Here is a 21857-nt window from a genome sequence, read left to right as displayed (position 1 = left end):
AGAAATTTGGAAGTTAGGAAGGAAGACAGCAGTAAGGATCTTGGAAGGCCTTGTTTAATAGTATTTTAAGGAGGGGGTACCACCAGACAGTTATAGATCAGAGTGGTTCTTTGGAGGAGAGGAGCACATCTGAGTACATAAACAGAGGAAATAATGATCCAGAGGGAAGTAGAGTGTACCACTATTTTTAGTGAGTTTTGATGTGGAGTAAGCATTTGATATATGAAGGGTTGGAGGCAGAAATTTATGTGGGGAGGATTCCTTTCTGACAAGCTATGCTATGTTTGAACAGAGGAACCAGGCAGGGATGTGCTTTTCCCCTCTGTTTGCATTACATTTAGAACCATCAGGAAAAAAAGTGATTCACAAATTCAAGGCTATGACTTGTGCATTAATAAAGAAAAGTTGGCTTCATTTGCAGGTGGTGTTTTTTACTTGCTAAATGCAGAGAAGTAAACATTTTGAGACAGTTTCCTGTCTTTTCTGTGTATACAGTCAGTGAATATAAAACAAAAGCTATAACACTAAACATTGTACACGTGCATATCCATAATTATGGACAGATGATAAGATGTATTTAGCTGGATGGATTAAAAAGGATTCTGTTATGGCAGCTAAGGGTATGTTGGAAGAGACTGAGCAGAAGGTAACATGTACAGTGGATATAAAAAAGTGTACACACCCCTGTTAAAATGCCAGGTTTTTGAGATATAAAAAATGAGACCACAACAAAACCTTTCAAAACTTTTTCCACCTTTAATGTGACCTATAACCTGTACAATTCAATTGAAAAACAAATCTATTAGGGGAAAAAATATAAAAAAATTAAAAACATACGATAAGCTGGTTGCATAAGTGTGCACACCCTTAAACTAATACTTTGTTGAAGCACCTTTTGATTTAATACAGCATTCAGTCTTCTTGGGTACACACCTGCCATCAAATAGAGACTGATTAACCCCAAATAAAGTTCAGCTGTCCAAGTAGGATTTTCCTGATATTTACTCAGTTGCCTGCTACAGCAAAAGCCATGGTTCGCAGAGAGCTTACAACGCATCAAAGGGATCTCATTGTTGAAAGGTATCATTCAGGAGAAGGGTACAGAAAAGTTTCCACAGCATTGGATATACCATGGAACACAGTGAAGACCATCATCAAAAAGTGGAGAAAATATGGGACAACAGTGACGTTGCAAAGAACTGGATGTCTCTCCAAAATTGATGAAAAGACTAGACTAAAACTGGTCAGGGAGGCTGCCAAGAGACTTACAGCAACACTGAAGGAGCTGCAGGAATTTATAGTGAGTACTGGTTGTGTACTACATGTGACAACAATCTCCCGTATCTTCCATATGTCTGGACTATGGAGTAGGGTTGTAAGACAGAAGCCTTTTCTTACACAGGAAAACATCCAACCCTGGCTAAAATTTGCAATACAATACATCAAGACTCCGAAATGCATGTGGGAAAATGTGTTGTGGTCTGATGAGGCCAAGGTTGAACTCTTTGGCCATGATTCCAAAAGGTACATTTGGTGCAAAAACAACATTTTGCATCACCAAAAGAACACCATCCCCACAGTGAAGCATGGTGGTGGCAGTATCATGCTTTGAGGTTGCTTTTCTTCAGCTGGAACTGGGGCTTTAGTAAAGGTGGAGGGAATTATGAAAAGTTCCAAATACCAGTCACTTTTGGCCCAAAACCTTTAGCAGTCTGCTAGAAAGCTGAAGATAAAGAGGAATTTCTCATTTCAACACAGCATTGACCCCAAGCATACATCCAACTCAACAAAAGAATGGCTTCACCAGAAGAAAATTAAAGTACTGGAATGGCCCTGCCAGAGCCCACACCTAAATCCAATAGAAAATCTGTGCGGTGACCTGAAGAGGGCTGTGCACAAGAGATACCCTTGCAATCTGACAGATTTGGAGTGCTTTTGCAAGGAAGACTGGGGAAATATTGCCAAGTCAAGATGTGCCATGCTGATAGACTCCTACTCAAGAAGACTGAATGTTGTAATTAAATCAAAAGGTGCTTCAACAAAATATTAGTTTAAGGGTGTGCACACTTATGCAACCAGCTTATTGTAAGTTTTTTATTTTTTATATTTTATCCCCCTAACAGATTTGTTTTTCAATCGACTTGTACAGGTTATAGGTCACATTAAAGGTGGGAAAAGTTTTGAAATGATTTATTGTGGTCTCATTTTCTATATCACAAAAACCTGGCATTTTAACAGGGTTGTGTACACTTTTTATATCCACTGTAGCCTCTGCAGCTGTGATCATTCGAATATCTACTGTTATGGTAAGTTTACTTGCACAACTGTGCTGTCCTAGGGTGCCTGGCTAGCCTATATATAGTTGTTTGTAACCTGTGACTATAAGTGGCTGAATAATTGTTGTCTTATGTTATTGTAACAGTCTAAAAACTCTGGAAGGTCTTCTGAGGAGTCACTTCACTAGCATATTTAGACACTACAGCAGTTTCCTTAGAAGTGTATCAGTTTAGAGTTTTTGCATGGTAGCTACGTGGATTATTGTGCATATATTTTCCAAATATTAAAGACCTGATATCTAATCCAAGAGCAGGGAATTTTTTTGATGCAGTTTTGCAGGACCTGCTGTAACTGCCACTAGCTGATTGAAAAAGCTGACTGCTTTAATACTTTTCCCATTGTAGGGAATCATACAGCAGCAGTAATCCTTATGATGTACTTAGTACAGTTGTGCAAGTATACTCACCATAACTGTAGATGTTCTAGTAAATGGAAGAACACTACTGCAGTATAAGCTTCCACTTGCCTTCTCTTTGTGTGGTCACTCCTCCACTACCCTGTATAGTGTGGAGGGGAACACAAAACCTTGGCCTGAAGGTGAAGAAAGGAAGCGAACCAGAGACTTAATATGCTAAGACAAGGGGACACTAGAACTATACCTGCCACTTTTTATTCTTATCATTTGGGAGTAATTGGTATTTGAGAGCGGTGCATGAATTGTTTTGGCATTACCTTATTTATTTATTTATCTATTTATTTATCTATCTATTTATTTATTTACATTTGTTTATCAGGAAATTCCAACTGGACACAGGTCCTTTTTCAGTGGCGGCCCGGGAAGAAAAGCTCCACAGAACAATAAATGAGCAGCAGAGTACATGAAGAACAATTGAACATACATACAATAGCAAATAGTGCATAATGTAGCAAACATTAGCTATACATACACTATGAAACATAGTAACAGATATACCAGTATCTAGCTAGAATGAATGAGTGCAGTGAATTCTTCAGAGCCACTCAAGGGACACATGGTAGTAATCTTCCTTCCAAAAAAAAGAACTGAAAAGACTTTGGGAGGAGTCCTACACTTCCATATGGACATCCAAAAGTTCTAGAAGTGTAACCCAAAAGACATATATACCTGTGGCACTAATTCTCATGGATAAATCATCATATTATAGCAACTGTTCTACTCAAACATCTAATGCCTTTATGAATGTGTTTTCATTTCTCATTAAAAAAGAACAGCTTAGCAGGTTTCAGGAACATTCTGGTTTTGAACCAAATTGTAGTAGGGTACTGCCCCTACTTGAAAAGAACTAAGCATTTCATTACATTGTTTGTTACACATTGATATATCAGGTAAGTCTGTTATAGCCATTCTCTGTTTTTTTTTCAAAGTTGTTCCAGAGGATTAAATATTACACTTGTAGAGTAATCTTGTGTTTCGTGTAATACTCAGTGCTAATTAAAGTTTTCCCTTTATCTTTCAAAATATCTTAAAATTGCTCACTTATTTTAAATCATGTGGTCTGGCTGTGTTTTATAAGCCGTGAAAGAAGCACAATGGTTTTGCACTGTTATGGAGAAATAACACACATCATAGCCTCCTGATACTTGAGGTATATAGTGTCATTGTAATGTGTTCAGTATTATAATGTTTGTTTTGAATATGTGTGTGTCTGTGAGGGGATGTAACCAAGATCGTTACTGTTTGGCAAATATTGCCTCAAGTTATTAGTCGTACATGGGCAAGTGATCTTCTGCGCAGGTATAGCCGTATTCTCTCATAGATGTTGAAATGTGTCCTACAGACTGGGTTTTAGGAAAAGCAAGATACTGGCATACCTGTGTAACAGGGTCAGCATTTCTTCTTTCTTATTTTTGAACTTGTCAGACATTATTGTGTTGGTAAATGTTGGTCATAATGTATAGGTGTAGTAGTGTCCTCCGTTGTTCCATCCTTGCTTTGTTTTGTGCTGTGGGTCTATGAAGAAGGGATGATAACATTTTCTGTGTTTTGCTGTTCAGTTCCTGGCAGGTGAACGATATGCTCCATGGTCTCACAGCGGGGGTTTTGTCTCTGAGTGCCATCAGCCATTCTACCACGTAAGATTACAGTGCAGACTAACACCTCTGTTTAGGGGCTGGGAGGGGTGCTGAAGGTGGCACTTGATCTAGCAACACTTTTCACCACTGTCAGTCAAAACACTTTCACATCTCTTGCTTTTGCAGAAATAATGTATTGTGGGGCCCTGCCTGTCTGATTTAGCTAAAGTTAACCTATAAAGAACGCATGACTGGCTGTTAAACTGAAAACCATCTGCTACTACTCTGTGGTGATAAAATGTTCAGTTATTCACTTTTCTGCCAGCTTTTCACTGAAATCTGTTTGCATGAATTGTGTCTGTTGGTTATGTGTGTTTGTTTTGGTAAATAATGTTATATAACATTCAATATTTCTGTCATTATTTGTTAACATATTTAGTTTGTGACAAAAACACAACATGCACAAAAAAGAAAATTCTGGTTCGCCAGAACTATCCAAAGAAAACTTGTGCTATAATTAACTGCGAATAAAAAGAAGTAATATTTTGTCAGTGAAATCTCTTGCAGATTAGTCCACTGAGTTTCACTAGAATCTGAAGCAGAATCTGTGGATCAGCAGATGTGTACATTCCAGGAATAAAAAAAAAAAAAACTCTATTAATGGAACTGGAGACGGAAAAGAACCAGTGTACCTTAGAGTGAAAATCAAACATTTATTCAAGAAACAAACATCAGTTAAGCACTTCAGTCTCTAAAAACGAGACTTAATCAGAACTATTTGACATCACTAACACATTCCATTTATATTAAAACCACATTAATTAAACAGTCAATTAGTAAGTTAAAGAAATTGTTTGTCTTTTTGGCTTTTCACGGTTAGGGGTCGCCACAGCGGAACTCCAGTCTGCTAATGATTGGCAGTAGATTTTCATGGTGCCCGAGTTGCCAGCCCGACATCCAACCTTCAGCAAAGGCATGCCCATTCACGCATGTCTTTCGGAGGCCACTCGACCGCGGGGAGGACATGCAGACTCCACACAGAAGGCACTCCAGCCAAGAATCGAACAGAAGAACCTCTTGCTGTGAGGCAACAACACTACCGCTGTACCACCATGGATCTAGTAAGTTAAAGAAATTAAAAAAATAAATCCTGTAACTCAGGCTGTCTCATAGTTAAACCATACCAAAGTAAAAAAAAAGACGGATTTAAAACTTCATAAATAATGTAAGGAAGTGTACAATACTTTAGGCACTAATAACACAATAAATAAACATTTAAAAATTGAAAAATTGATCCAGTTAACTCCATGAGCTACAAATTACTCAGGTACACTTAAACATTAAAAGACTTAAAGTAGCCTAGGGAAATGTATTTCAATGTTTAATAACTGTAAAATGAATATTGAATAAAAATATTTGTGTAAAAAGTTTATATGTATAATGTATATTGTAATATATGTATTAAGATCATGGACAATGGAAGCTGAAGGGGGCATAAAGGGTACATAATTTAAGTGTACCTGAGTAATTTGCATGTTATGGAGTTAACTGGATCAGTTTTTTAGTTTTTACATTTTTACATGTTTATTTATTGTGTTATTAGTGTCAAAAGTATTCTACACTTCCTTACATTATTTATTTATGAACTTTTAAATCCATTTCTTTTCACTTTGGTATAGTTTACTATGAGACAACCTGAGTTTAAAGGATTTTTTTAATTTCTTTAACTTACTAATTAATTGACTAATTAATGTGGTTTAACATAAATGGAGTTTGTTAGTGATGTCAACTAGTTCGGATGAAGTCTTGTTTTTAGAGATGAAAGCACTTAACTGACTGTTTTTCCTCAATAAATGCCCAGTTTTCAATCTAAGGTACACGGATTCTTTTCCATCTGCAGTTCCATTGACAGATCTTTTTTTTTTGTGGATTTTACTCGGCAACAGCAGCTTGTTTTGGTGGTGTTTTACATTCCAGGAATCCTTTCTTTGCTATTGAATTCTGCCAAATGGATTTCTATATACCAAGAACCTGTAGAACCAATCATTATATCCTGTGTAATGAAGATATTTATACAACGTATTCAGCATTATGGCTCCTTCCTACCATGTGTTCTTACAGTTAACAGGCACTTTGCCATGTTTGCTGTATTTATTCATTAATTTACTACTGTTTAACTGGATATATAGTCAGGCGTGGACTCCTCTTTTTTTTTTTTTTTTTTTTTTTTTGGTATATTCCTCTCTGCCAGACTGCTCTGTTAAACTGTGTGTATAGGTTAAAACTGGAACTGGCCCACATGACAGAGTCACACCATCTTTTTAAGCAGGAGCAGTCATAGTGGGTAGTGATATTTAAGTTTGTCAGGTAGAGCTGAGGATTACACTGCCAACACTTCTGACATCACCTGTCCTAATTTCTACTAGGTTGTGCAGAGGGTGAATTTTGCAGTTTCTCTTGCTTGATATTGTCTATCAGTATGATGATTATAAAATGTATACTGTCTGAGTTTTTGATGATCTGGTGTTAGGAAACCTCGTTGATGGTTCATTTGGTTGAGTTCATCCTTTTGACTAGTCATAGTTTGTTATATTTACCTCTGAAATTCTTCACTTGTGGAAGAATGTTTACCCAAGACAATCTGCAGTATGATTTTATGCAGCTATATGTGCCCACTTGCCAGTCTTTCCCATTTCTTTCTTTCTTTTTCCACATTTTAGATTTTTGTTCTTGCAGTTCCCTTTCCTTTTTTTGCATGGCTTTCAGTTCAGTGATTTTAGAAAGCTGTTTGAATTCTGCATCAGATGGTAGAAGACATCTCAAGACTGATAAGGACTATCCTTCCGATGGCCTAAGTGGAAAGCCAGAGTTTTTTCACTGTAGATTTTGTTTGGAAGACTGGTGTGAATCTAGATCTTCCAGAGGTAATTCCACATTTTGCACAACTTTTCAGTTATTTCAGGGATGGACATCATCCCCATTTTGTAGAGACTTGATCCTATTACTTTCTATTATAATAGCAGCAGACCAGAGGCCTGGGACTGGCTTCCACTATGCAGCAAGAAGCTTTTTTATTGAATTATCACTTATGACATAGGCAGTCATACATTTATAAACATGAAAACATGCCATATTGACATTTTCATTTGCAGACATTATATATCTCATGCAATCTTCTATGCAGTCATTGACAAACATTACATAGCTCATTTAATTCCTGCCTTCCCTTAAACCTCATTCCTCCTCCAAAACATTATTCTGTGTGTATTGTTCCCACAGTTCCCATTTTTTGTCTAAGTAATTTGCTCCTACCCTTTTCTAAAGATCCCATTTCCAGTTCTTTTATGTCTGTTATTATAGCACTACTTCTCAAATGGTTGGTTTAGACTTTGATTTCTATTTTCTAGTATTTGCTTTTTTGGCAGCCACCAGAATTAAACTCCGCAAGGCCTTACTGTGTCTAGGCAATTCCACTTCTGTATCACAGCTCAGAAAAAAAATACAGACTTCCAGATCTTTAATCATGAATGCATTTTCTTTTGATATCAAAAACTTGTCTAGTCTTGTATACCTTTGATAGGTTTGGGAGTAACAAGTAAACCGTCCACATTTTGTCTGTACCACATCACCACCACTGCTAAACCCATATTTGAATGAAAGTCAGAAAATGCCCTCCCAGCAGGGTGGGTTATGTAAAAAGCCCTTGGACTTTTGTACATTGGGAGGGTTGTAGCCATGTTCTAATTCTCAGCTGAATAAGACAATCATCAGCAAACACTGTGACTGCAAGCAAGATCCCTTTAACTAATCCATTTGGTTATTGGTGGGAAATGTGTAGATACCAGGATAAATAAGACCCCATCCCATCTTCCTTTCACTGCCATGAACTGGTCCTGTCAGCCCTGCTTCTTATTCGTTATCATAACATTCTATCCTCTGTGAACCTTTAACACCATCTCTTGTCTTCTATTGTTTCTTGGGACAGAGCAGCCAGCTACAGTATAACCAGATATGGCCTGCTTTGCTGATGCTTTTCTTCTGATGTTTACAATTTCTAAATCCAATATTTTTAATTATTCCACATCTCACAAGCATTGCAATCCTCTACATCATTCTGTGTGCAGAAAGACAGTAGTGTTACTTGTTTTATTGCTGATAGTGTAAAAATATGAAAACGAAACTCTCCAATGAAGTCATATAATACAGATGTATTTTTTAACCCCCACTAAAGATACAGCTGCCATATCTGGTGCACTTTCAGCATCTGCCATGCTTGTGGATGATAATTTTCTGGTGGTCATTTAGAGCTTGTCCGAAATTTGCCTAAAATTATATGTAGCATGTTCACATGTAGCTGTGTTCGTTAGGTGTTCTTTTTGTAGGTGAAGCTTTAGACTGCATCTCTGGCAATGTAAACCTTCAGACATTGTTTCTTCTGCCTCTGGTTGGATCATAGTCGTCATTTTGATCATCATGTAGAGAGGAGGAGTGGGGATTTAGGTGGCCATTATCTCTGTCATGGTTTGGATTTTTTTCTCACTTTGCCTCTGCTGCATGTCGATTATCAGGCCTTTACCAGCCAACTCTGCATTAAATAAGTAAGGCCTTTCTATGTCTAGGAGGCCATTCAAGGCCTGTGTTCCAGCCCAAAAGAATTATACCCTTTGTTACAGCCATTTTCTTCCCAAACATTTCGGACAGAGTACTGTGTTTTGAAAGTGCAACAAGTGGGCAGATTGTAAAACTTCCATACATATTCCCAATTACTCTCTCTCTTCCATCATACCTCCAGCATTTGCTGTCTACCTCTGCAACAAATGGAAAGGCCGCAGAAATACCTCACTAAAAGAATCACCGGCCTAAAGCAGATGCCCTATGCTGACCGCCTTAAACAACTCCAGCTATACTCTGTCGCATATCGTCTACTCAAAGGCGATCTCTGCTCAGCACAGCTCCTCGTGAGTCCTGCAGAGTTCTACAAGCAGCAGAGAGTGAAAGAGTGACTTTCCTGGATTTATAAGTATTTTTTCTGGCTTTCGCTTAAATTACTGCATCTCGATTGCATTTTGCTTAAAAAAACAGCTCTGCATATTGTTTTTACTGTACTTGTGTTGAATTTATACTGTTAGCACTTTAAAAAGTTATTTTTTGTTTAATTTAATTGTTAGGCTAACACACTCAAGTGCGCTAGCCGTTTTATAGCATTTACTGTTTGTTACTGTATCATTTTCTCCTTTCTCTGTAAAAAAAAGAAAAAAAAAATATCCTTGTTTTCCCGCTTTTCTGAACTATCAGATTTTGCTGATCTCTGGGCTTTGTCTTAGTTCCTGTGCTATCCATATCCTTATTTGGATAAGAGGAAGCTTCTTTGTTCACCAGTGGGAGTGGGAAGCACTGAGCAACCTATTTGTCCCTAGAGGATTGGTTCCAGCCCAGCAACTTGTAGTTTATTGGCCATTTTGGGTCAATTCCTGGCTCTTTTCAACCCCCTGCGATAAAGCCCGCTTTTGCGCGCTTTTTCACTTGTAAAAGACTCAGCACAGCTCCTCGTGTGTCCTGCAGAGTTCTACAAGCAGCAGAGAGTGAAAGAGTGACTGCAGAGTTCTACAAGCAGCAGAGAGTGAAAGAGTGACTTTCCTGGATTTATAAGTATTTTTTCTGGCTTTCGCTTAAATTACTGCATCTCGACTGCATTTCGCTTAAAAAACAGCTCTGCAAATTGTTTTTACTGTACTTGTGTTGAATTTATACTGTTAGCACTTTAAAAAGTTATTTTTTGTTTAATTTAATTATTAGGCTAACACACTCAAGTGTGCTAGCCGTTTTATAGCATTTACTATTTGTTACTGTATCTTTTTTTCCTTTCTCTGTAAAAAAAGGAAAAAAACAAAAAAATATCCTTGTTTCCCGCTTTTCTGAACTAGAATAGTCCAGTCTTCAGATTTTGCTGATCTCTGGGCTTTGTCTTAGTTCCTGTGCTATCCATATCCTTATTTGGATAAGAGGAAGCTTCTTTGTTCACCAGTGGGAGTGGGGAGCACTGAGCAACCTATTTGTCCCTAGAGGATTGGTTCCAGCCCAGCAACTTGTAGTTTATTGGCCATTTTGGGTCAATTCCTGGCTCTTTTCAACCCCCTGCTATAAAGCCCGCTTTTGGGCGCTTTAGCGCGAAGTTGCTCATAGAGCAGCATAGGGCAGCACCGGTTAATCAAGTTTAAACTATTTCTGGCTCCGTAAAGTCTACTGTTCAATTTTTTCCCTTAGAACTGCTCTACTTGCAATCTAAACAGCCTATTCTCTAACTGAAAAGCTCAGCACTTGCTCCTAAAGCATTTTTTATACAGGTAAAGCACTCTTAAACAAAAGAAAGTACTTCTTTCACCTAAATTCCCTTGAGTACCCATTTCCCTATAGATCCTTTCTGACTCAGTTACACAGCAATCTTTTTCACTATTCTAGCATGTCTAAGGGTCAGTTGCTGGCATCCTCTCCTGTTCAGCTGGTGAATCTGGGAATCTTGAGGCAATGTTACAATTGCCTCATGTACACAGACAACCCTCTCCTCCTCCCAACAAATACAAATATATGCAAGAGATGCAACTATATAGCCAAACTGGAGGCTGAGCTCTCTCAATTCAGTACTGGCAAGACCAGGCAGGAGGAGAAGGTAACCACGCACACCACAAATCCAGTCTCACATAGAACTATCACAACTGCAAACCAAACACATAAACACACAAAAACATACTCGGAGACGCTGATTAAAAATCTACCAAAACAACAGAGGCCTCCAAAGCAGACACCCAAGCAACCGCCACCTCAAGACATAGCACATGCAACACATATTTCACAAAGTCAGTGTGCTAAACAGTCACAGCCCTTAAGGCCAAACAACATGCCAGACACACTTGTAATAGGTGACTCCATAGTCAGACACACTGACGTCCCGCTCACCAGACTGAACAAGGAAAAGGTCACAGTAAGCTGCCTGTCGGGAGCTAGAATCCGCCACATAACACAAGCACTCAGGTCACTCCACAGCAAGTATAAATATGACTCAGTCATTGTACATGCCGATGTGAACGACCTGAGACGTACCTCCCTGGACTACATGAAAAGAGGCAGAGGAGCTCTCTGATTATGTAGCCCAGGCCTGTACGACCCTGACTCTGAGCATCATCTTACCCTCACCAAGAGTGATGCCACAGTACAAAGACAAAATGATCAGTTTTAACAATTGGCTTAATTACTGGTGTCATTCAAAGGGGATCCAATGTCTGTCTGCTTGGGATGACATGCTCGACAAGCCACGCTGCTTCGCAAGGGATGGCTTGCACCTGTCACCCCTGGGCTTCCGGATATTGGCCAAGGCTCTTGCCACCCCCATAGTGCCTTTTTTAGGCAAGGCTCAAATGACAAACCTACCTCCCTAGAAAACACAAGTGGAAAAAAAATAAGGGTAATGCTGCTCAATGCCAGAAGTCTAAACCTCAAGATGCACGCCCTCGAAGCCCTCCTCAGTATGGAGAACATTGATGTCTGTGCAGTGACTGAAACCTGGTTCAAGGCTCCTGAGAGCACCCCAGCACTATCAGGTTTTACCTCATATCATGCTTTCCGGCCCCAAAACTTGGACTGAACCACAAAAGGAGGGGGAGTATCCATATTCATCAAAGATACCCACACCTCCAGGTTAGTGGCAATGCACGAAGCATCGGAGACCATCCAGGTGCAACTAACCATAGGCAAAACTGCCTTACAATTTGTAGCATGCTACAGACCACCCTCTCAAACTCAGGAAACCCACCCAGCCTTCCTGAAGACACTGGAGAGTATGAATGTTTCTCCAAATACCATCATATTGGGAGACTTCAACTACCCAAACATAGACTGGGAACATTACTCAAGCCCAAACACCCTAGCCCAAAGGTTCCTAGAATTCATAAACTCCAATGCGATGGAACAACTAGTCACCATTCCCACAAGAGGAGACAATATACTAGACCTGATCATCACAAACATGGGGACAAAATGCTCCACACCAGAAGTATATCCCTCATTGGTAAGATCAGACCATAAATTAATCTCACTGGAAATCCACATCCCGCCCCCACCCCCTGCACAAAAGACCACAGTGAAGAACTTCTCAAAAGCCAACTTCACACTTCTTAAGACTGAAGTGGTATCCTTCAAGGTCCCTGGGCCAGTGGAAACCACAACCCACACTGCTGAATCCTTTGCAAATGCCTTCTACGGGCACCTTCAAGAATGCATGGATCATGCAATCCCAAATAAAACCAAGACCCATTCCCCCAAAGGCAGGCACCCGGTCTGGTGGACCCCAGCCATAAACAAACTTTACAGCAGAAGGAGGAAGCTGCTACATGACAGAGCAAAATCCCTAAATGGGAAGGCATCTCTGATCAGTACTAGCAAAAAACTATGATCACTCATAAAATCATCCAAGGCCAACTTTGAGAGAAAAATCGCAAAAGACACAAAAGACAATCACAAGGCCTTCTTTAGCTATGTTAGAAACCTGGGTGGAAACTCCCAGATATGCTCAGAGTTGGTCCAAAATGACAATAAATACACTGCACCCACTGACATTGCCAACATTCTGGCAGATGGGTTCAGTGCAAATTTCTCCTCCCCCTCCCCCCCAAAAGGAGAAATAACTATCCCAGCAGAGTGTAGCCTCCCTAACATCTCAGATGCCCAGGTGAGAGCCACCCTCTCTAAAGCTAAAAACACAGCTTCAATGGGACCGGACGGTGTCCCGGGCTCTGTGCTACATGAACTCCAAGAGGAACTAAACCCAAACATAAGGCTGCTGTTTAATCTTAGCCTTACTACAGGATACGTACCCAAAGAGTGGCGTACGGCAACAGTGGTCCCACTTCACAAAGGCGGTGCTTCTACGGACCCTTGAAATTACCGCCCCATAAGCTTGACGAGCCTGGTCTGCAAAGCTATGGAGAGGATCATTATGGAACTCATAAACAAAAACATTGGGGACCTACAGACATTGGATCCTACCCAATTTGGCTTTGTCAAAGGCAGATCCTGCCTTTTGAACTTGGTCGACTTTTTTGAAACCGTCACTAAGGCCATTGATGAAGGTAAGGCAGTTCACAGAGCCTACCTTGATTTTGCAAAAGCCTTTGACACAATACCACACTCGGGCATCATAGACAAACTCTCCAGCTTAAATGTAAACCCATATGTCACGAGATGGGTTGCAAACTGGCTCAAGGACAGAGCCCACAGGGTCAGAGTTGCTGGAGCTATGTCAGACTCTAAGCCAGTCACAAGCGGTGTCCCACAGGGCTCAGTTCTGGGACCCCTCTTGTTTGGCATTTATTTTTCCGAGGTACAAGCAAACATAGGAGGATTGTGGCTGACAAAGTTCGCAGATGACTGCAAACTGGGCGCCATAATTGATACTCCAGTGGACACAAACATCCTTCAGAGAGGACTCATAGAAACGGATAATTGGTGCCAGAGCCATGGCCTTAAGCTTAACGCCAAAAAATGTATAGTCATACCCTTTGGGAAAAACAAGGTACCCACAAATTACCAAATAGGTGGTAATCCATTAAGTACGGAAGAGGTAATCAGGGACCTAGGGACCCAGGTTGACAGTAACCTCTCATTTGACACTCACATTGCCAAAGTGGTTATGAAGACCTTCTATATTGCCCACCATATCATGAAGGGTTTCACATCTAGATCAAGAGAGGTCATTGTGCCCCTGTACTCATCTCTTATTAGGCAAATGATTGAGTACAATGCCCCATTTGGGATGTATCTTACCCGACACCTGCAGCAGTTGGAAAGACCCCAAAAGTTCCTCACCAAGAGGATAAAGGGTCTTAAACATATGTCATATGCTGCCCGACTGAAAAAACTCCAGCTCTATTCAGTCGCATACCGCCTACTCAGAGGTGACCTATGCCTAATGTACAAGGCCATGTCCAATCCGGAATTAATGGACATGCTCCACCTCAAAAAAATCCAAATCCATTAGCTACGAGAGCAAGAGACTTAAACCTCAACACAGAAATAAATAGGACGTGCTGGAGGGACAGATTCATAACCCAGAGGCTCCCTACACTCTGGAACAGAATCCCAGTCCATGTTAGGCAGAGCCCCTCACTAACTCTATTCAAGAGAAGTCTTGACGAGTGGATGGGAGATCGTAGGTTTACCCCAGGGGTCATCTCTGTCTTACTACTAGACAGAGGCACAGTAAACTAAACCCTAAATGGGCATAGTATTCTTATCCTAAGGGGTGGTGAAAGCCACACACACTCTGGCTAGGCTTATAAATGCCCTAGGGCAGATAGCCTAGTACGAACCTATGAACCTATAACATACAAGGCCATGTCAAACCCAGAGCTGTTGGACATGCTACACTTAAAGAAATCCCAATCCCTCAGAGCCACACGCTCCAGGGATCTAAACCTTGTCATCACAATAAACAAAACATGCTGGAGGGATAGGTTCCTGACCCAGAGACTCCCCAGACTCTGGAATAGATTGCCCGTACATGTCAAGCAGAGTGCCTCTTTGGCCCTCTTCAGAAGGAACCTTGATGATTGGATGGGAGAAAGGAAATTCACCCCGGGGATCACGTCAGTCGCCCTGCTAGACAGGGGTCCAGGGAAGTAAATAGTGTGGGAAGAAATAGCCAGGGAATTGTTATGGCTAGGCTTGTATAGGCCCTAGGGCTGATGATAGCCTAGTACCAACCTATGAACCTATGAAAAGCTTATGGAGTCAACATTGTCACAGCCTGGAAACAATGATTCCTATCATTCCTTGCCTGCAGCAAGAATTCCTATGGTGGGCAGAAGCCTGTCACCAAAACAAGGGACTGTCATTCATTCCACCCCCTGCCACCCAAACCCTAACTACAGATGCATCAGACTATGCTTGGTGGATGCATGTGGCAGGGAGATGCATTCAGGGTGAATGGAGCCCAAATTAAAATGCACCTGCATATCAAGCAGAAAGAGATGCTGGCTGTACAGAACGCTTTGACAGCTTTCAAGGACTTTCTTCCTCCAGGACAACTACTGATAAAGACAGACAACACCACAGTCATATGTGGTACATAAACAAACAGTGGGGGGTACTCATTCCTACCCCCTTTGCAGACTAGCCATGGCTTTGTGGAACACAGCCTTGACTTACCAAATACATCTACAAGCTCAGTTCCTGCTAGGAAAGCAAAATACTTTGGCAGACGATAAGAAATCTTATGGACCCACACGAATGAAAACTGGATCCACAAATCTTCAGCATGTTGACATGCAATTGGGGGAGCCCAGACATAGATCTTTTTGCCTCACCCCAAAACTATCAGTTGGACAAATTCTGCACAAGAATCCATCACAAAAAAGCTTGGAAAGTGGATGCTGTATCCCTCAGCTGGAAAAACCTATCGGTCTGTGCCTTTCCCCCTCTGCCTTTGCTCTCCAAGGTATTTCTAAAGGTCAGACAGGAAAACCAAAAATGATTCTGATTGCTTCAGACTGGCCTCGCCAATACTGGTACCTGCTCCTATGCAATATGTCACACCTTCCTCCGTGGTACCTGTCTCAGACACCTTATCTACTGTCTCAGCAGAACTATCAAATTCTACACACACTCAGCTCCAAACTCTGAATCTTGCAGCATGGCTAATTAACTAATTTCACCAATTACATCTCTCAGCAAACCTGTGATGGATGTCATTTTGGAGGCTAGAAGGCCTAGTACTAGAAAATCTTATGCTGATAAATGGAAAAGATTCTGTGCCTGGAATCAGGCACAAGGAATACGCACAGTAATGCACATTATTCCTCAGATTCTGTAATATTTAAATGAGATGCTTCACAAGGGCCTATCTTTCTCTTCCATAAAATCCATGCCTCTGCCATTTCAGCTCATTGCAACACAGAGCCTCCCCTCTTTTCTCATCCCCTGCTAAAGCAGTATCTCAGAGGGGCCAAAAATTTAAGACCTCCCAGGAGCACCAACTCCTGCATGGGACCTCAATTTTGTGTTGGAAAAGCTCACCCTACCTCCTTTTGAGCCAGCTGCTACTGCAGACATAAAATTTCTCTCTTGGAAGACCACCTTTCTTTTAGCAGTCACTTCAGCTAGAAGGATTTCACAACTACAGGCTCTCATGGCAGTGAGGCCTTTTATTATTTTCTACCCGGACAGGGTAGCGCTCAGGACCAATCCATCCTTTATGCCTAAAGTGGTATCTAGTGTGGCTCTTAATCAGACCATTCATCTGCCAACTTTTTCCCCAAATCCACAGAACAAGGGGGAGCATTTTCTGCATTCATTGGATGTACACAGACAACTAAGATTCTCCTTGAACAGGACAAAATCTCTAAGAAAATCTGAGGGACTACTGGTGGCATTTGCTGCAGGGGCAAGGGGAAAGGCTGTTTCAAAGCAGACTATTTCAAAATGGATAAGCCATTGTATTCGTTTCTGCTACATGCATCATGGTAAACCTGTCCGCAAGGGGATCAGATCCCATTCCACCAGGGTTGCATCTACTTCTGCAGCCTTTCTCAGAGGGATTCCTACCAGGGACATTCTAGAAGCCGCTACCTGGAGCTCAGTTCATACGTTCACCAAGCATTACCATTTACCTCTTTTTATCTAAATCCAGAGCAGGCTTTGCCACCGCTGCCCTGCAGTGCCTTATAGCTGCTCCTAATGCTGTATGATTCCATCCTCCCATCCATAGCTTTGGGATTCTACCCAAATGTAATGACTGCAACAGTGAAACACGAAGAACATAGTATAGTTGTGTACACTTACCATAAATGTAGATGTTCAAGTGTATTCACTGTTGCAGTCCTGGTTACCCACCTGCCAGCCCCCTACGTTTCTCTTTTTGTACCTCTTTTTTCTGTTACTATGCTCAAAAGTCTTTTTGGGTTATTTGCTTTTATTTGGAGGTATATTTTTTTTTGGTATTCTAAATTACATGCCTATATATATATATATATATATATATATATATATATATATATTTTTTTTTTTTGCTCTCCATTTGAGGGGCACCTGACATCTGGGGCAAGAAAAACTGATGAAAATGGCGTCGGCTGCATGTTTTATACCCCTGACAACCTGACATCATGGATGAAGGGACAGCAACTGACGCAGGACCCAAGACTTTGTTAATCAGGCCGACTGAGGGCAACCTGCCAACAGATTACCCCAATGTAATGACTGCAACCGTGAATACATTTGAACATCTACATTTATGGTAAGTGTACACAACTGTACTTTGTCTAATCTCCAGCTTGGCCTGCAAGCCAAACTTGAGTCCTGGTACCATAAAATGAGCAAGTTCGCTACCAATTCTAAATACTCTACCCACCGCTGTCAATCCTCCTCTCTCTGCAATGGCTCGACCTCTCCAACTACTTAGCTCACCACTGCCCACAAACTCATTTTCAATCCCTTCAACTGCCCTTCTCTCGCTACAGCCCTTATCCCCTCCCTACACTCGTAACCACCCTCTCAGATCTGAAAACCAAAACTTCCTACAAATCTACAAACCCTCACATCACCCTGGCCAGCATCTACTGTCCTGCACCATAGCTAAACTATGGAACTCCCTCCCCCCACATTCGCACTATTTCTAATCACTCCAACTTTAAATCTCTCTTGCACTCTCACCTATCTTCAAGATGGGCATATCCATGCCATTCTCCTACATAAGCCACCCGTACCCTCTCATTTTTACCAGTTACTCCACACTCACAGTACTGGACAATTCTCCTACTCCACTTTGGATGATCTTATTTGAATGCAACTCATGTCATTATATCATTTCTGTAAATTCAACCACCCACATTAAGATTCCATTATCCGTCTTTTCTCCTCTATAGACTGCTTTATTTCTCTTCCTGTACTCTGCTATCAGCCTACCCTAACATTTCTGTTATACTGCTCTACTTATCTTTATGCTGCGTTATGCCATCCTTTATATGCAAGTATGTAATTATAATCATTTTTTGATTAATTATGATGAATTTTCTGTCTGTAACATGTTGTAGGTGCTTATGTAAGTAATGTAATTATAATGATTTCTTGATCACTTATGATGAATTTTCTGTTCTGTAACATGTTGTTGGAGTTTTTCTCCCTGGGCCTCCACTGAAAATGGGCTCTTCTTGGCCCAGTGGACTTCCCCGGTCATCAAACTGAAATAAATAAGTGTTTCTACTTTTTCTACTTACTACACAGGTTTATGAATAAGGATGTATAGGGCACCAGACTAAGCCATTTTTAATTTGTTTATAGACATAAACAGAATGATTTTTATTCATTATTTTTATAAAAACTTTAAGACAAAATTTTTTAAATAGTACATTATTACAGAATTTGTACTTTTGGCCAGTAGAGAGTAGCGCAGAGTATGAGTTACAACGCTAAACAATTTTTATATCTCTATAATCCTTCATTTTATAAAAAAACCACTGTGTTTATATCTGAAAATTTATACATTTTATACACTTTGTATTAATGATGTACTTTTAGTGAAAGTTTTTGAGCAGTATTTAATACGTACACGTTATATGTATATATTTTTGTCTTTGAGTCATAATTACACAATTAGTTTCAGGAAGTTTTGTTTAATGGATAATGGTTTTATTGTATAAAAGGAAAGATTATAATCAGTTCACTGTTTCTGAGGGTGTCTCGGTATGAAAGGGATGAAAAACACAGTGATTACAGTAAGCATTTAATTTTAGTGTGCACTCTGTGGTTACTGTGTGATTTGCTGTTATTTATTAAAAGATTTGTGGATTGTTGTCAAGCTTGTGTTTTGAAAGTCTTATTTCTGCACCTCAGAGTGTGTATAACTTGGTGGCTTAATTGTTGGCACAGTTGTGCTCTCTACATTGGTTCCTTCTCTTTTTTTGGATCCATTCAAATCAGCTAATCCTAAACGACCTTGTTCTATGAGAAGGATCAGATTGTCCCACTTAACTCTTGCCTCTTACGTCTCCCAATTAAATTCTGTCAACTCTTTATTATCATTCACAACTTTTTCTCTGTTTGATAAATATATGCTTTGACTAAAAGATTTTTCACCGGTTGCATCTTAATATCCACATCCATAATCAAGACCTTCCAGGTTCTCAATTTTTTCTCTTCCATTTAGTCTCTTCCCACATATCTTTAGCTGCCATAGCAAAATCGGTACTTCATCCTCTCATGTCCCCATAAATGAGTATTGCTGAACCAATTCATGTGTGGTATGTAGTGTACTAGTATAGCCTTTGTTTCATCTTCTTTAATTTTTTATACCAAAAACAAAACCTGTAAACTGTCTCAAAATGTTCCACAACACCGAAAACCGAAATGTCCTTTTCTGGATTTATCATGTACAAAATAATTTAATCTGCAAGTAGTCATCTGTTTTGATTACCATACCAGCTTTAGCCTTGAATTTGAGTTGCCTTTTTTTGTCGGTGTCTCTAAATATAAAGCAAATGAAGGGTCAAAAAGGCACCCCCTGCCTAGTTCCTCTGTTCAAACACAACTTGCCAGTGAAGAATTCTACTAAATTAATTCTTGTCCCCCAACACTTTATATAGCCTAATATTTAACCTTATTAGTCCATCAGACTCTGTTGAATGCTTTCTTTGCATCAAGATCCACCAACAATAGTAGTATTTTCTTACGTTCCGCTTCCATCTGGATCATCATTCTATTAATGTCATATGTTTGCCACCCCACCACAAAATTATATTGATCAATATCTGTCAGTTTTGGCAAGAACCTTGCAATTTTCTTAGCCAGTATAAATGTTAGGGTGTACTCACAAAGGAAAGACCAATATCCAAAAAAAGGTCCTAGCTCTTTTAGCCTTAAGAGTGGTATTTTAGTACCAGTAAAGTAGACAGGACTGGTATATCCAACCAAAAATGCTCAGTAGAGGTAGGAAATGCACCAGTGAGAGGTATCTCTCTGCCTTAACAGACCGCCAGCGTCCCATTGAATCCCCAAGAAATATATAGGAGACACACTAAATAACCAGTAGACAGAAGTTTGTTTTGCAGTCCTTTATTCTGGTCTGGGCCACCTCCATTTAATTGAGTTTAGCCAGTATAAATGTAAACACTTTATAATCATGATTTAAAATTAAAATGGGGTCTATATGAAGCTGGACCCGAAGGGCTACTATCCTCTTCTTAATATAGCCAGTATAGCTTGTTTCCAAGATGTCTCTCCTTTTAAAGTACTGTTGCACAAAACCTTCCAGATCTTTATCACTTTCTTCCTTCACTTCCACAAGTCTACCGTTTGTTCCTGGAGACTTCTGTTAATTGATATACATCATAATTTTTAACTCATTTCTTCACATCTTCCTCTAACCTTGGAATAATTAAGTATTCCATATGTATTTTCATCTGTGCCTTTACTTGGTTTCCACATTCTTCTTCTCATTTTCATAAAATTTCCAGAATACCTGTAAAACTTTTGTAGTAACTCTGAATGTGTTTCTTGTTATGGGCTTTCTAAGTTTGGCAGCAACCCTTTCTGCTTTCTGTTGCCAAAGTTGCTGTGTTAAGTTTTTTGTGCTCTGGAATTCTTATCCAAAGTAGTTGCTTAACTGCAACCTTTCTAAACTCATGCATATTATCCAATTGCTTGCTTCCTTAATTTCCCATTAGCATGTTGCAGATGTTCTTCGTGTTTCGCTGTTGCAGTCATTACATTTGGGTTATCTGCCTGCAGGTAGCCCTCAGCCGGCCTGAATTTCAAAGTCTTGGATCCCTGCATCGGATGCTGTCTCGTCTCCCATGATGTCAAGTCATCAGGGGTATAAAACATGCAGCCGACCCCATTACATCAGTCTTTCTTGCCGCACGGTGCCCGAAGAAGAAGCAGTTCGCAAGTGCCGGTCGGCCGACTCCTGAAATTTTCGTTTTCGAGTTTCAGAACCGAAGTCTTCAAAAAAGATAAGTACCCCGTTGGGGATCCTTTTTCTTGCTCTAAACCGATGTCAGTAAAAGTTAACAATTGTATTACCTGTGGTACCTGTACCTCATAAAGATTTTCATTCGTACTGCATTCCTTGCTTAGGCCCAGACCATGACCTCCCTCGCTGTTGGTTTTGTGCCTTATTCAACACCCAAACTATTCGTCTGTGTATTTTTGCAGCAAATTATTTCGGTACTCTGTTTAACTATCCAGAAATGGCTTTGGTAAGCCATCCCACTACTCACATTTCGAAAAAACATAAAAATAAAGACAGAGACAGACCGCATAGGTCCAAAGATGCCAACGACGCTTCCGTTAAGCTAGTCGCCAGTTTGCCGGTACTCAGTGAGGCGTTTTTCAGCCCCTGATACCTGCTACTTCAGATTTGCAGGCCTCTACTGAGACTCATTCAGAGTCTGGTATGCCGTGAGATGCTTCTTCGACCATGGAACCTGTGGATGTCTCTACCTTGGATGGGTCCGGAGCCACAGTGCAGGCACTGGCTTCTGAGG

The 21857-nt window shown here is 40.3% G+C and overlaps 1 protein-coding gene across 1 annotated transcript in view; it reads left to right on the top strand.

Moving 5' to 3' along the window:
• Nucleotides 1-21857, top strand: part of SBF1 (SET binding factor 1) — a gene marked incomplete in the record, with an annotated part of 3250730 nt that overhangs the window by 2077660 nt on the left and 1151213 nt on the right. The window contains 1 exon segment of the mRNA XM_044088658.1: nucleotides 4312-4389. Within this exon segment, the coding sequence (XP_043944593.1) occupies nucleotides 4312-4389 (78 nt within the window).

Source organism: Protopterus annectens, chromosome 11.part0 (assembly GCF_019279795.1).
Source record: "Protopterus annectens isolate FY-2018-M chromosome 11.part0, PAN1.0, whole genome shotgun sequence".
NCBI classification, from domain to species: Eukaryota; Metazoa; Chordata; order Ceratodontiformes; family Protopteridae; genus Protopterus; species Protopterus annectens.
The sequence above is the reverse complement of the archived record's forward strand: the minus strand, read 5'-3'. Positions and strand labels throughout refer to the sequence as shown.